The sequence below is a fragment of the Equus quagga genome, chromosome 14, assembly GCF_021613505.1.
Source record: "Equus quagga isolate Etosha38 chromosome 14, UCLA_HA_Equagga_1.0, whole genome shotgun sequence".
NCBI lineage: Eukaryota > Metazoa > Chordata > Mammalia > Perissodactyla > Equidae > Equus > Equus quagga.
This window is the reverse complement of record NC_060280.1, coordinates 45,638,954-45,653,285: the sequence shown is the minus strand read 5'-3', so window position 1 is coordinate 45,653,285 and position 14,332 is coordinate 45,638,954. Positions and strand designations below refer to the sequence as shown.

Sequence of the window (14,332 nt, the reverse complement as noted above, 5' to 3'; positions counted from 1 at the left end):
AAATGACCACGAAAGTGTCAAAAGTATCGTTTTGGGGGGGTTACAAATAAACTTTGGCAACTAGGTAAATTTGCAATATAGAATCTGAGAATAATGAGGATTGACCGTACTTAATGTGGGACATGAAAGAGGAATTGAAATCTTTTTTCTACTATTTTTTGATTATATTTTTTGTTATATTCCCTAGAGTTTTTTCATTTGTGTTGTAATGCCACGTGGAGCCCTCCGTGGAGTGATTTAGCTGGTATTTCACTTCAGCTAAGATCATCATCGTGACGCTGGATTACCTCCCACCTCCCACCACCCCCTTCACTCCTACTTCTACCCTGCCTGCTTTGTTCTCGTCTCCTCATTTAGCCCTGTCTCTCCTTATTTCATGGCATCACGGAGAGCTTAGAAATGCCCTAACCGTCTATTCTTAAAGACTCCTTATTTAATATACATGGTTGATTCATTGACATTGAACTCAGATCCAGGACTTGTCATTCCAAGCAAGAGAGACTGTTGTCTTGGCCTCCTGGGATACATAGATCAATTCTGGAGAGCTCTACACCGCCTGACACTCTTCTCAACCTTCTCCCTTAGGTCAAATCTTCGATATATCCGTTAACTCTTCTTCATAGGTTTTGTGTTTTGGGGTTAGAGCTATTTTCTAATTTTATTGAAAATGTATTGGGTTTTATTTTTGTCCTCCTTGTTACATTTTGATTGGCTTAAGGGCAGAAATCAGGGCAGCATTGCTTTTATTCTGTTTTTATTCAGAAAATCTACATTTATTTTAGAGTTAGAACTTTTTGTTGTCTCAAACTTGTCCTTTCTAGACAGTTTCTTATCAAATTAAAATTTGAGGTATATTCTTGGTCCTAAGGTTTTTATTCTTTTCCAGGCCTTCAAAGATGTATTCTACTTAATTCTTTTTATCATGTATCTGTAAGAGATTGCTCATGTGTTTCTGATTATAAAAGTAATGTTTTAGAAAAAATATATATATTGTAGAAAATTTGTAGTATTCAAGAATAAAGAAGAAAACAAAAGCACCCCCAAATTTCGTCACTCAGAGATAACAGCAATTTCTTGTAAGTTTTTTCTCGGGATTTATTAAGAGGTCACTGGACAAAGTAGCTCAAATGATGACAGTCTCTTACAAACGGTGGTGCTGGATTAGGGGCACTTGCCAACATTCCTCCCAGTTCTGAAAGCTCTGATACTGTGAAATTTTCTCTCTTGGTAAACCTGTTCCAAAGGTCTCCTTTTACAGGTAGTATTGTAAATTGCTCTGACAAATCATAGGCACTGAATTTGATTGATGGGGGAGGAGGGATGTTCTGTTTTACATTTTTGTAGCATGATTAATGAAAAGTAATTGTATAGACAGTTTGGCGATATTAAATGTTCATCTGAATGACCAGATTAATGCCTTTTAGGATGCTGCATTATCTACTAATGTGTGCTTTCTCCTTGTTCTCCCTCTCAGGCCATGACTAGGGCCAGAGCCCTCAGATCTCAGGCAGAGGACCTTGCTTCCGGCTTTAGTGCCGATGACCTTATGAGTATAGATTTGGCAGAACAGATGGCTGATGACTCTGATGATAGCATCGCAGCAGCAGCCAACAAAGGAAGAGGCCGAGGAAGAGGCCGGAGAGGAGGAAGAGGCCAGAATTCAGCATCGAGAGGAGGGTCTCAGAGAGGAAGAGGTTAGCCCTGAGGATAGTCTATTGCACACATTCAGACTTGGCAGTTGAGTGGGAAATATGGAATTGTATTCCTGTTGTCAGAATTCAATTACGCAGTCCTTTAAATCTTTATTTTTATAGTGCATAAAGTCAGTCTTTAATGTAGTTCTCACATGTACGTTTCACTGAAATTAATTTTGAATAGCCACATGCACATAGGGTTTTAATTGCTTTTAACATTTATTTTATAAAGACCTTCACTATATTTCTTACACGGTACCTTTTGGGTGCATTTATTGTCATATTTGCTCTCGTGTGTACACAGTAATAGTGAGGCAAATATGAGCTGTTAGGGAAGATGGCTTGTTAATGGCCATTGGCAGCAGGAAGGAAACTCTAGATCTTAAAAATTATTTTTTGTTGCTTTAATTAGATACAAATGCTCTTATAAAGTGGCTTCATAAAATGTGTCTTGAAAGGAAAATTACCCTAAAATAATTTGATTTCTTTAAAAAAAATCATTAATGTTAATTGCCATCACTGTATTTAATGTGACTATTTTCATTGAATAGTTCAAACAATGGAAGGTGTTCATCCAGTGACTTCCTGGTGGATTATAAAAACCCATTCCTAGGAGTATTTTTTTAATTGTTTTTATTAAATATTTATCCATAGGAATTTTAAGGTGGTAAAATGGATAATACTTCAGTTAAAAATCTTCAGGAAGACAAATTCTTATCTAGTGATAGTTATTTTCATTATCCTTACATTTACAAAATTTTTCCTTAAATTTTAATTGGAAAATATGAACCAAATATGGCCTAAGTATAGTCTCTGAAAATTGATTGATTAGACTCTTGCTGCTCCTTCTCAGCTTTTACACATAAACTATGTTTTGACATAACTGTATTTAGATTTCATTTTGATGGTGTTTTAAAACAACTTTAGCTACTGATGAGATTGTATATTGACTGCCTATTATTCTAACATCAGGCACCAGTTTAGAGACTTCTACTCGAAGCAGAACTTCAAAGGCCTCTATGCCAACATCAAGAAATATGTCTATTTTAGATGGTGAGTATAGAATGCAAATGATTATCTAGCAGTTATTTATAAATTCCAACTTAGGAAGACCTAGGATACCCCGTTAATAAAACTCACTGGTTTGTGTGTCCATCACTGGGGAGTTAAAAGGATTAATAGGACCAAAAAGTAAATTATTCTGTAAAAGATCTTTGCCGTATGTTGGAGCTATTGAAGAGGGCGAGCCTTAAAAATTATGTTTTATAATTCCTTACTGTTAGACAAATTTGATTATTTCCTTTTTATAGAGGAATCACTAAGATATAGAAAAGTGGGACAATTGATCAGTGTAATCACCAATAATCAAGGGAGAAGGAACTGTTTCTTAATGTATTGTTTACTTTCTTTCCTTGTGCTGCTTTTGTCCATCTATACTGTAGTATGGAGAACTCATGTGAGCTGTATTTAAGAGAAGTGATGGTTAAGATTCTTTGAATTAACTGTGTATGTGTTGTGATCTAAAAATTGGCCTTAAACTAAGGAACCTATTTTTATAAACTGTTTTTAATAGTAATTTTTTAAAAGTTTAATAAAATATCTTTAATACTGTAGTTTATGAGACCAGCCTCAGTTGTTAGTCAAATTTATGCAAATGTTTGTTAAAATAGGTGGATCTTTTTTCTACCCAGCATTCAGAATATATCCATATGTATTTTATTTATACTATCTGATTATTTGAGGTTAATTATTGACTCACTTTTATAGCTAGGATTAATTTTTGACAGATTTGAGAGCTGGACTAAATCTTGCAAGATTTTATTTATCAAGGGTAAATATAAACTGTATTTATGTCCAAAAGAACAGCTGCACAAAAAGAGTTGTGAGAGGTATGAACAGTAGCAGTAACTCAAGTAAAAAAGAGTTAGATCGATAAGAGTTGTGCAGGTCGACCTAACTGTCCAAATCTAGTGGTGTGTTAAGCTATATTAATAGAAGTAACGCATCTCGACAGCAAGGAAGTTCTCCCTCTGTCCTGAATTGGATGCTTCACACCAAGAATACTGTGCTCATCTTTGGAAGTATATTTCAAGAAGAATATCTGCTATATATGATCTTTCAGAAGAGAAACCATACAGTATAAAAAGTGGTAGAAGGAACTTGGGATGTTTAACCTGAGAAAGTCAGGTCTTTACATAAATTAAATTCCATCATGTGAAAGATTGAATAGATTTGATTTGTATAATCCCGAATGCATGGTTTTAAATCTGTTTTGAGTTATGGATTCTTAAGAATCTGATGGAAGCTATGTGTCCTCTCCTTAAATAAGTACTCATATGTAATTGTGCTCAATTTCAAAGGGTTCAAGGACCCCTATGAAGCCCATCCTCCAGATTAAGAACTACTAATCCAATGAGGATAGATGGGAAAAGCTAGAAGCATAAGATTTAAGTGTATTATCTAGCAGAATGGATCTAGAAGACTTCAGAACAACTTTGCCTACTCCCTCCTTTTATAGGTGAATAACTGAGCTAAGCAATTTGCCCTAGGTTAATACAACCCTAATAGTACTAATAATAGCTAATATTTATGAAACAGTTCACTGCACACCTCTTAACAGCTCTGTGGCATAGATACTTAAATTATCCCTGTTGTACGGAAAAGGGAACTGAGGCTTTGAAAAGACAGGCAACTTACTCAAAGTCTCACAACTAGTAAATTATAGAGCTGGGGTCCATCCCACATTCTCTGGACTCCAGAACCAGTAGTTAACCTCTGTGCTCGTTTCCAGATCAATGTAACATTAGAGACATAGCTACTGTTTCTCAGTAGAGGAGTCTTTGCATTATACAGAGTAATCTATCTAATTAATATACAGAGGGAGTAAGCTGCCTCAGAAGGAAGTGAGTTGTGACTCCGTCAGAAGTAGTTTTCAACATTTATTGGATGACAACTGACACTGGAGAAAGGATAAAAACATCAAGTCCATTAAATGACTCAAGGAATCTTCTTATCAAAAATTCTGCTGCTATATTTTCACCCAAGGATTATTCCGTACTCTAGGAGAGCCAGCTGAGATCCTTATCTTTTAACTCCAGAAGCATGTTGACTTTGTTGCCATTTGGGAAATGGCATCCATAAAGATGTTGTTCCATTCTTGGCAGGTCTAAGATAAAAGCAGAGAAGGAGAAAGAGAAAAGGCAGCTTGGTAAAGGACCTAGGCTGAGTCCAACATGTAAACACTTTGTGACTTTGGACAAGTCATTCTCTCTCTAGTTCATTTACATGTACATTAGGAATAATAATTCCTGCCATATTGGGCTATTCTGAAGGTTAAAAAGCAAAAAACCTGGGACATAGTAGTATTTATGAATAGTACCACTATAAAAAAGAGAAAACAGAGGGAGTTAGAAAAGGAGAGTGAATAGAATATGAACACATCCGTGTTAAACCACCAAAAGTTGGTTAGCATGCAACGACAGAGGCATAGATGTTATGTTACCCGCCTTTACCTTAGCCAAATTGCCTTTTTTCATCATGGCTTAAGGGTTTTATGTGAAACTTTCCTTGACACCAGTGGGCAGAATTAATCTCCGGAAGTGAGTCTTCAGGTTTCTGTTGTTAAGAAATCAGCTTTTAGTTAAGCTTGTTGCTTTTTTTTTTTTAAAGCAGACTATTTTCCTCCAGCTGACTGTCTTTGGTGTTCTGCAGTTTCACTGTGATGCATGTAGATATGGGATTCTTTTTTATCTTGCTTAGGATTTATTGGGCTTCATGACACTGAGTCGATGTCTTTCATCATTTCTAGAAAATCCGTAGCTGTTATCCCTTCAGATATTCCCTCTATGTTGTTCTTTTTCTCCTCCTTTCTGGGCTTCAATTAAATAAATGTATGACCTTTTCAATCTGTCCTCCCGTAATTCTTAACCTCTCTTGTATTGTCTGTTGTTTCATCTTGTGCTACATTCTGAATAATTATTTCTGCTCAGTCTTCCAGTTCACTCATCTGTTCTTAAAACTGTCCATTGAATTTTCAACTTTCATTGTTTTTTGGGGGGAGGTTTGAAATTCTATTTGATTCTTTTAAAATATGCTATGTCACTTTTAATAGTTTTTAAAAATTCCCTACAGATATTTTTAAGCTTGTTTTTAATTTTTTGTGTATGCATAGTAAGGGTTTTTTTTTTTTTTTTTTTTGTATTCTCTGTCTAATAACCCAGTGTCTGAATGTCTTTGACCTCTTTCTGTTGTCTGTTTCTGACGGTTCTCATTTATGGTGACTTGTTTCCTTGCATGCTTTTCTATTGTCCCAAAAGAATTATCAGTGGGAATAATTGGAGACGTTGGATGAAGATGTCTTCCTCCAGAGAAGATTCGTATTTATTTCTCCAGGCTTCTGGGGCACCACAAGTCTTAGACCACTTTAAGCTAAATTTAAATTTATAACTTGAGGACCAGCCAGGTGATATGTACTTGTGAAATCCTGTTTATGTCTGCTTCTCTCCTTAACCATTGGGGTCCCAGTTTAAGGAAGGGAGGAAATGCATTAGGCTCTCCACCTTGGGCAGGCCTTGAGCTGTGGCAGCCCTCTCCCTCCCCCACAGAACTGTCAAAACCAGTGTTAACATTTGCCCAGATCAGCAGGTGTCCTCAGGGAAAGGGACTCTGCTGTGCTAGTCTCTCTGAGTTCTAGCTTTTCTTCAGTTTTGGCCTGTTAATTCTTCACTATACTCAGCTCTTCAGTGCCATTAAGAATTTTTTTTCAATTTTTGATGTAGCAATTTGGATTGTTTTCAGCAGAAGTGTTTGTCTGAATAAGCTAGCCAACAATGAACAGATACAGAGGTTTCTCTTCATTTTCTTTATTTAAAACTCCTATGGGACTGCCACCTTTACAGCTAGAACTCTGTCTCACAGAAGTTTTGTGAGCATTTTCTCACTTTCTAATGTCAGCTCATTTTAGAACCACTGTGCCAATGAAACTTTCAAAGATATTCTTTGATGACTCTTGCTCTGTTACTTAATTGATATTGTGGAATAAAGCTGCTGTTTGTGTAGAGAAGACAAGAGACCAGTTATAGTGCTTTAAAATGTTCACAAATTGGCATGATTAATCATTTTTTTAAGTAATAATATTCATTTGTAAGAAGAGGCTATGTAAGTAAACCAAATTACTATGAAACTCAAGATTTCCTGAATTACTTTCCAGGCAAAAATCTTACTGTGCCTTTTGTAGCGATAGTTGTGACTAAGAACGTGGGCTCTCGAGTCACACCTATGTGGTCGGCCAGCCCTTCAACTGCCAGCTCGGTGCCCTTGCACTAAAAGTACCCAGGAACAGAGTTTGCATTGTTTTGTTCATTGTCATATCCACATTGCCTGGCACATAGCAGGTGCTCATTAAATACTTGAGAATGATTGAATGAAAATCACTTAGAGATTGTATGGTGTAAAGATTAAGAGCATGGTTCTAAAGTCAGAAGGACCTTGGTTTGAATTCCGACTCCTTCCTTTGCTAGTTGTACGTCTTCCAGCAGATTAGTTGAGCATTCCATCTCTGAGCTGCAGTGTCCTCACCTGTAAGATGGGGTGATGACAGCGTCCACCTCATTGGGTTGTTTTGAGGATTATTGAGAAAATACATTGAAATACCTGGCACAGTATCTATGCATATGAAGTCCCCAGGAAGTGTAAACTATTATTATTCTATAAGCTTCAGGTCCCTGAAATTGGCAGTGTAGTACTGACTTCACAGCGTAATTATAATTATTAAATGAATTTTTGCATATATATTACTGACTACAGCATTTTGTAAGAATCCAATAAGTGATGGTTGCTGTTAGTGTTAGTGGCAATATTTACAATAAACTTATGAAAATGGATGTTTTATAAATTAGTGTCAGTTTATCTTTTACATAATTGATTTGGTCTAATGGTTTTACAATTTAACTGATTACCTCCAACATTGGGCCTTTTTTTGAAAAATGAAATTGACTTTTGTAATGCATATGAGTAAACTATTTTTATCAGGTTAGATTTGGTGTTTTTAAGTCTCTGACTAAACAACCATGGGGTATTAACTATAGTTACCATAACTTTAGGACAAAAGCAACTTTGTAACTTGTAGATTCCTATTATAAGTGGAGGAATGGAGAGATAAAGGTCAAATCCTATTATAACAAGCTCCATGGAATATAAAGATTTGTTATTGTACTGGAATTTTATTGAGAAAGATAGATATTACACTTAAAGCCAGCAGTGGTTATAAATAAGAGTTGACAGCCTAGATTTTTCCATTGAAGTTTGTCTGCAGAGGACGATGACTAAGCGAATAAAAGACACCTCTTGGAGCCATTGCTTTGCATTTAATTTACCGCTGTGGCTGCTGCTGCCACTACGACATTGACTCCTACTACTGGCTACATTATTTGAATACCTACTACTACTAGGCCCTTGCCAAAGCAATTTAGATTAGCTACCTCTTTTTATCCTTTCAACAAATGTCTGCAGGAGGTATTATTAACACTGTATTACAGATGAGGAAACTGAGACTTAAGCCAAAGAATTTGGCCATAGTCACCCAGCTAGTAAGTCAAAATGAGTCTAAAAGTAGAGCTCTTAACCACCATACCGTATTGCCTTCCTAACAAAACTCAGTCCTTATTCTTCTGATAACTTTAATTATCTCACAAACATTGATTTATCTTTTGCTATCCACTGGGGATAACGAGAAAGGAAGGCTCTTGTTTTCAAGGATCTGAGACTTTGAGGAGTCAGTTAGTGAATAACTATTGAGCGGAAGTATTCTTTGAAAGAGTCATGACTACTGGCTTTTTAGTTCAGTCTCCTTCTCTGGCCTTTTGAGTGGAGCAGGATGTAAGGCCAATAATTGAGTAGGGTGCATAAAAACTCTGCTTCTGCCCTTCATCTCTCATCTCAGGCAGACATCACAAGGTTGAGGTTAGAACCCGTAATAGGACAAATGAGCAATCATAAATTTAGGCTAGGTCGAAAGATTCTTGAGATTTCTGACCAGGAGAATTTTGGACTTTGTGGGGTTCTTTGAGCATTTGACTTTTTCAAGTCCTGTGTCTTTTTTTCTCCTCTTGCCCTGTTATTTGGTTTGGGGTTGTCTTGAGGGAGATGTTTTTTATATTAGGAAACTGGTAAGGCTTAGGGGAAAATAAACCTCTAATTGGCTGTTTGAAATTTATTCTAGGTTTTTAATATTCTGCACCCAATTCAGATGGTGTGTGTGGGGAGGTGTGGGGTGACCAAGCAATTTTCGGACACCAGCTGAGTGTCCTACAATTCAACTCAATTCTGACAGTACTCAGAGGTAGCGTCAGATTCTGCAGATTAAGGGCTCAGTTCCACAAGACTGTCCCAGATGTCAGTCGCAAACTCACGTTGTTACCTGTGCTTCTGACCTACTGGCCATAAATCAGAGATTCCCACGACCCCCTCCTTGGGTTGCATTAATTTGCTAAGGCAGCTCATGGAACTCAGGAAACCAATTTGCTCACTAGATTACTGGTTTATTACTGAGGATATTAAAGGATATGAATCAGCAGCCAGATAAAGAGATGCATAGCGTAAGGTCTTGAACAAAGGAGTTCTCATGGAGTTTGGGGCCTGACATGGTGGCAGGTGGAAGCATTCTGGTTTACCACCTGGAAGCTCTCCAAACCCCCTTCTTTTGGGTTTTTGTGGAGGCTTCATTACATAGGCACAATTGATTAAATCATTGACCATGGGTGATTGATTCAACCTCCAGCCCCTTGCCCCTCCCCAGAAATCAGGGGATGGGACTGAAAGTTCCAACCCTCTGTTCATGGTTGGTTCTCCTGGCAGCAAGCCCCCAACTTTAGATGCAGTCCAAAGTCACCTCGTTAACATAACAAAAGACATCTTTATAGTTCTCGTCACTTAGGAAATTGCGAGGGTTTTAGGGGCTCTGTGCCAAAAGGGGGAACAAAGACCAAATATATATTTCTTATAAAATCATAATACTGTTTTGGTCTTGGGAAAAATAGAGTTAACTAAATTTCATGTTTCTAACCAAGATTATAAAGCTAAAGAAGTAAGGATTCAAAGGAAACTTTTATCATAGAATAAAAGATAAACTGTTTTCTAGAATTTCTCTCTAGACTATTTCTTAGGTACTGAATATGGTTAACAAAGTAAAGGAAGAATAAGACAGCTCTTACCAGAACCATATGGCTTCTAATTAAAGTATTGCCGACTATAAGAGAAGGAAGACATTAGGAGGGTTAAACATATTTGGAGTTCAATCTATTAGGTGATCAAATTTTATCCTTCAGGTATTTTTCTATAAAATATTTTCAGTGTAGTTGTATTTATGAACACTGCTTGTTACCATATTTGAATAAGCCAAGAAGTCATGTGAGACTGGCAGCTAGGCTTTGATTTATTTGAACATATAATTCTGCCTCCCTTGAGACTTTAAAAAAATATAAATGGTTTTATAATTAGTCATCATGGGTTTTTGCATATAGACTTAGAAAATCTTCAGCTAAAGAAATGTGCAAATTTTTCTAAGTTATTTTAAGAATAACATAATGGACGTTTCATCTTCTTCATCATAGTCTTTAAACCTACAAGACAGCAGCCCTCCCAAGATGTTGCTACTAAGAATTACTCAGAGGTAAGAAAAGAAGTTTTATAGTTGTGTTTAATAATTTATATTTCCTGGATTATGAATTGTTAGTTCTTTGCTCTACAAAGTAAATAGAAGAAAAAGTGTGGAACATTAAAGCTAGAGAGAACTTACTGATTATCTAGACTGAGGGCTTCTAGGATTATTCTTTTCGGTTTCTCTCCCTTTTTTTGACTGTGCATCACATGATTAGAAATCCTTAAATGTATATATACAGTAATCTTTTTAAGGATAGCAGTGTTGAACCAAGGGGTCCATGCATGGAATACTAATATGTAAGTGGCAATTCAGTGCATATAAAGGTTTTATTTATGCCGGCCTTCCTTTTGTTGCTTAGACTCTCATAAGTCTGTGGCTTGTACCTTAATGGCTGAAAGTAGACTCAGGACAAACTAAAAGATCAGAGTCTAAGGACCTCTGTGTTCAGCTCTAGCTATATAACATAGGCCTTCTGCTCTTCCTTTGGATTCCAAGAATAGTCCACTATGGCCTTGACCCTCCTATTACCTCACTTTCAAAACCTGTGTCTTAATCCCAAGCCAGTACTCTTCCCTCTGTATCAGGGTTTCTCAGTGGCAGCACTGTTGACATTTTGGACCAGATAAGTCTTTGTTGTGAGGGACTGTCCTATACAATATAGGATGATTAGCAACATCTTGGCCTCTACTCACTAGATGCCGGTAGTACGCCCCTACTTATGGCAATCAAAAATGTCTCCAGACATTTCCAGATGCTTCCAGGATGGGAGTGAGGGTTAAAAATCATCCCCAGTTGAGAATTGTTGCTCTATACCATACTGCCCCAGCAGTCTTTTCTCAAGTTTCATTCATCTTGGTCTCTCAAATATGTGACGCAATTGACCCACCCCCTTTTCCAGAAAAGAGAAAAGTAAATTTCTCTTCTTCTCCGTCCTGAATTCTGATCTTGTTCTTTTATCTCTCTTAACTTCATCTTTCTTTTTTTTTTCTTTCTTCTTACTATTATCAATTTATATGTGGGCATACCAGTGCTAACTTTTATACTGAGCTCCATTTCATTATTTCTAATCAACTACTGCATGCTCATACTTCAAGATCCTCATATCAGAAAGCAAAATTATCATCATGTCCACAGGGTAGCTTCCCTTCTAGATTTTTCTATTATCAGGCAAGAACACGAGTTCAAAGAGAACAAGTCATGCCAAACTACCGTTTGTTTTCATTTTTAGATTGAGTTTACACAGTGGTAGATTAGGAGAACATTGAATGCATTTGATTCCCTCAAGGTACATGACGACCTCCTGATAGTTTTATGGACAAAATGCAGGATTGGCTGGATTCATAGCTGCTTAGACAACTGCATTTAATGAGTTTTGTTTAATAAATAGTTCAGTGTCAGCCTGGAGGGGGAGGTCTTAGATGCTGTCTTTTCAGTATTTTGTCATTGGCCTTACGAGTTAGATGAAGACATAGCAAATGTGTGTATTAAGTGTCAAGTAACACAAAATGTAGAGGAATGGATAGCATCTTGGATGATAGAATCAAGAATCACAAATATCTTTACTGTGGCTTGAAACCAACAAACGGTATTTAACAGATAAATGTAGCAGAAAGATTGGTATCCATTACTTGCAGCACAGTCTTATACGTCATTTCAGATTGGAGATTGAACACCATTGATCTCACTCCTTAGAACCCCGAAAAATCACAGGCCACTGCCTGCACATGACCCTCTGTGAGTCATTCACCAATCTAACTGCATGTTCCTTGAGGTACCCAGGCTGCCATGCAGGCAGGGAGAGACGTGAGCTCACACCTGTTGTGTAGAGTAGTACTTGTGAATGAAGAGTGACATTGGAGGGAGGTCAGGCTGAGCTTTAGTTTTGATAGTTGCTGCTTACACGGTTTCTGCCTCTTTTTTTGTGACTTCTTTTTATACATTAAAAATCCTTTGTTTTAATTATTTAATTCATTATTATTCAAATGTTCCATTCCCAGCAAAACTGTTTGCTATTTTGTTTTTACCCCGTTAGGTGATGGAGGTGGATGAGTCAGATGTCGAAGACAACATTTTTCCTACCACTTCAAAAACAGATCAAAGGTAGGTGCAGTGGCTTCCTGCAAATAGAAACATCTGAAAAAACCAAAAATTATCCAGAATTCCATTTATATATTTTTCTATGCCATAGAATTTTAACAGATTTATTTTCAGCTAGTCAAGTATGTAGAGAAGTGGAAAGTCGATCAAGGACTAGTTTATAGAGTCCATGCAGTACTATTACAAGTATTTTCACTGCAGATTCAAATAACCTGTAATTCATTTCCTTTTGTCTTTATTACCCAGTGGTTTTCTTGATGGAGTACTGTGTTCTCTCCACAGTTAACAGAAAATAGTTTTGCATTTTGTTAATACCTGATTTCAGCTTCTCTTCATCTTCGTATCTTTACGTACTGAATTACATAGGGTGCTGGACTAAACACTAAAAAGGGAATCATGTCGACTTTCTCTGTCTTCAGAGCACTTTTATGCTTTTCCTGCCCTCTGTTGGTTTTGGCCTATTACTGTAAGGTTTGACTCTATTCACTATTACCATTTTCTTCTGTGTTAACATTGTAGGTGAACACTGCTTAACTAAAGCTCAGTTAATGAAAATTTCTACTTAAGGAAATAACAGCTTTTTTAGCCTTATTCTGTGTGAGTATTATATTAGGTCTGATGGAGGACATAATAAATGTTTTAATGTGGTGACTGCCTTCAGGCAACATAAAATGTAGTGGAGAAGAGAGATGAGCACATTTGAATCCATTAAGGGATAATTATGTATGAAATTTTATGATACAGACTAGGTATGAGTGCTTATAGGCCCTCAGAAAAAGGAGTAAGAAGTGTGGGCTATCATAGAAGAAAAAGCTTTCTAGAGGGAATACAATTTATCTGTGATTTTATTTTATTTATTTATTTTTATTTATTTTTAATTTATTTTTTATTTTTGAGGAGGATTAGCCCTAAGCTAACTGCTGCCAATCCTCCTCTTTTTGCTGAGGAAGACTGGCACTGAGCTAACATCAATGTCCATCTTCTTCTACTTTATATGTGGGATGCCTACCACAGCATGGCTTTGCCAAGTGGTGCCATGACTGCACCCAGGATCCGAGCCAGCGAACCCTGGGCCACCAAAGTGGAAGTTGTGAACTTAACCACTGCGCCACCAGGCTGGCCCCTACCTGTGATTTTAAATACAGGAATTGTTTGGATCAGTGGGGTGGAGAATGACAGCTGAGAGTAGTGACTTGAGCAGAGTTACAGAAATAGGGGAAAGATTGAGGAAAAAGCTCTACCTCAGTGTTTCTCAAACTTTTTTCGTTACCTAAGGATAAAAATTAAATTTGATTTAAATTAATTAAAAATAACAAATTTAAGGGCCAGCCTGGTGGCGTAGTGGTTAAGTTTGTGCCCTCTGCTTCAGTAGCCTAGGGTTCGCAGGTTCAGATCCCAGGTGAAGACCTAGCACCGTTCGTCAAGCCATGCTGTGGCAGCATCACACATGTAGTGGAGGAAGATTGGCACAGATGTTAGCTCAGTGACAATCTTCTTCAAGCAAGAAAGAAGAGAATTGGCAACAGATGTTAGCTCAGGGCCAATCTTTCTCACACACACACACACACAACAACAGTAAAACCCAAAAAAACCAAAATAAATAATAACAAATTTAATTTCTCCTTAACAAGAGAGGTTAAATACTAAAGAATGAAATTTTATTGGGTAGGATTGAGCTTGGGAGGGCCAAAAACCGTTAAAATAGCCAAAATTTTTCACCCACCCTATCTCCTGGAACCAATTTTCATTCCTTGGTTGTGATGTTGACCTTGTTGAGAATATGCACTTTATATGAATTAAGGGTCTGTATTGGAAAATTTGGTAAATATAGTTCCACATCTTATTTATTTATTTAAACATTATGCTGGGAGCTGGGGATAAA

At 37.0% G+C, this 14,332-nt stretch overlaps 1 protein-coding gene across 1 annotated transcript in view; it reads left to right on the top strand.

Moving 5' to 3' along the window:
• The window catches only part of MRE11 (MRE11 homolog, double strand break repair nuclease), a 62,893-nt gene that overhangs the window by 37,303 nt on the left and 11,258 nt on the right, over positions 1 to 14,332 (top strand). The window contains exons 15-18 of the mRNA XM_046637662.1: positions 1,475 to 1,694; positions 2,667 to 2,747; positions 10,304 to 10,362; positions 12,386 to 12,453. Of these exons, the coding sequence (XP_046493618.1) occupies positions 1,475 to 1,694; positions 2,667 to 2,747; positions 10,304 to 10,362; positions 12,386 to 12,453 (428 nt within the window). The remainder of the gene's footprint in view (positions 1 to 1,474; positions 1,695 to 2,666; positions 2,748 to 10,303; positions 10,363 to 12,385; positions 12,454 to 14,332) is intronic.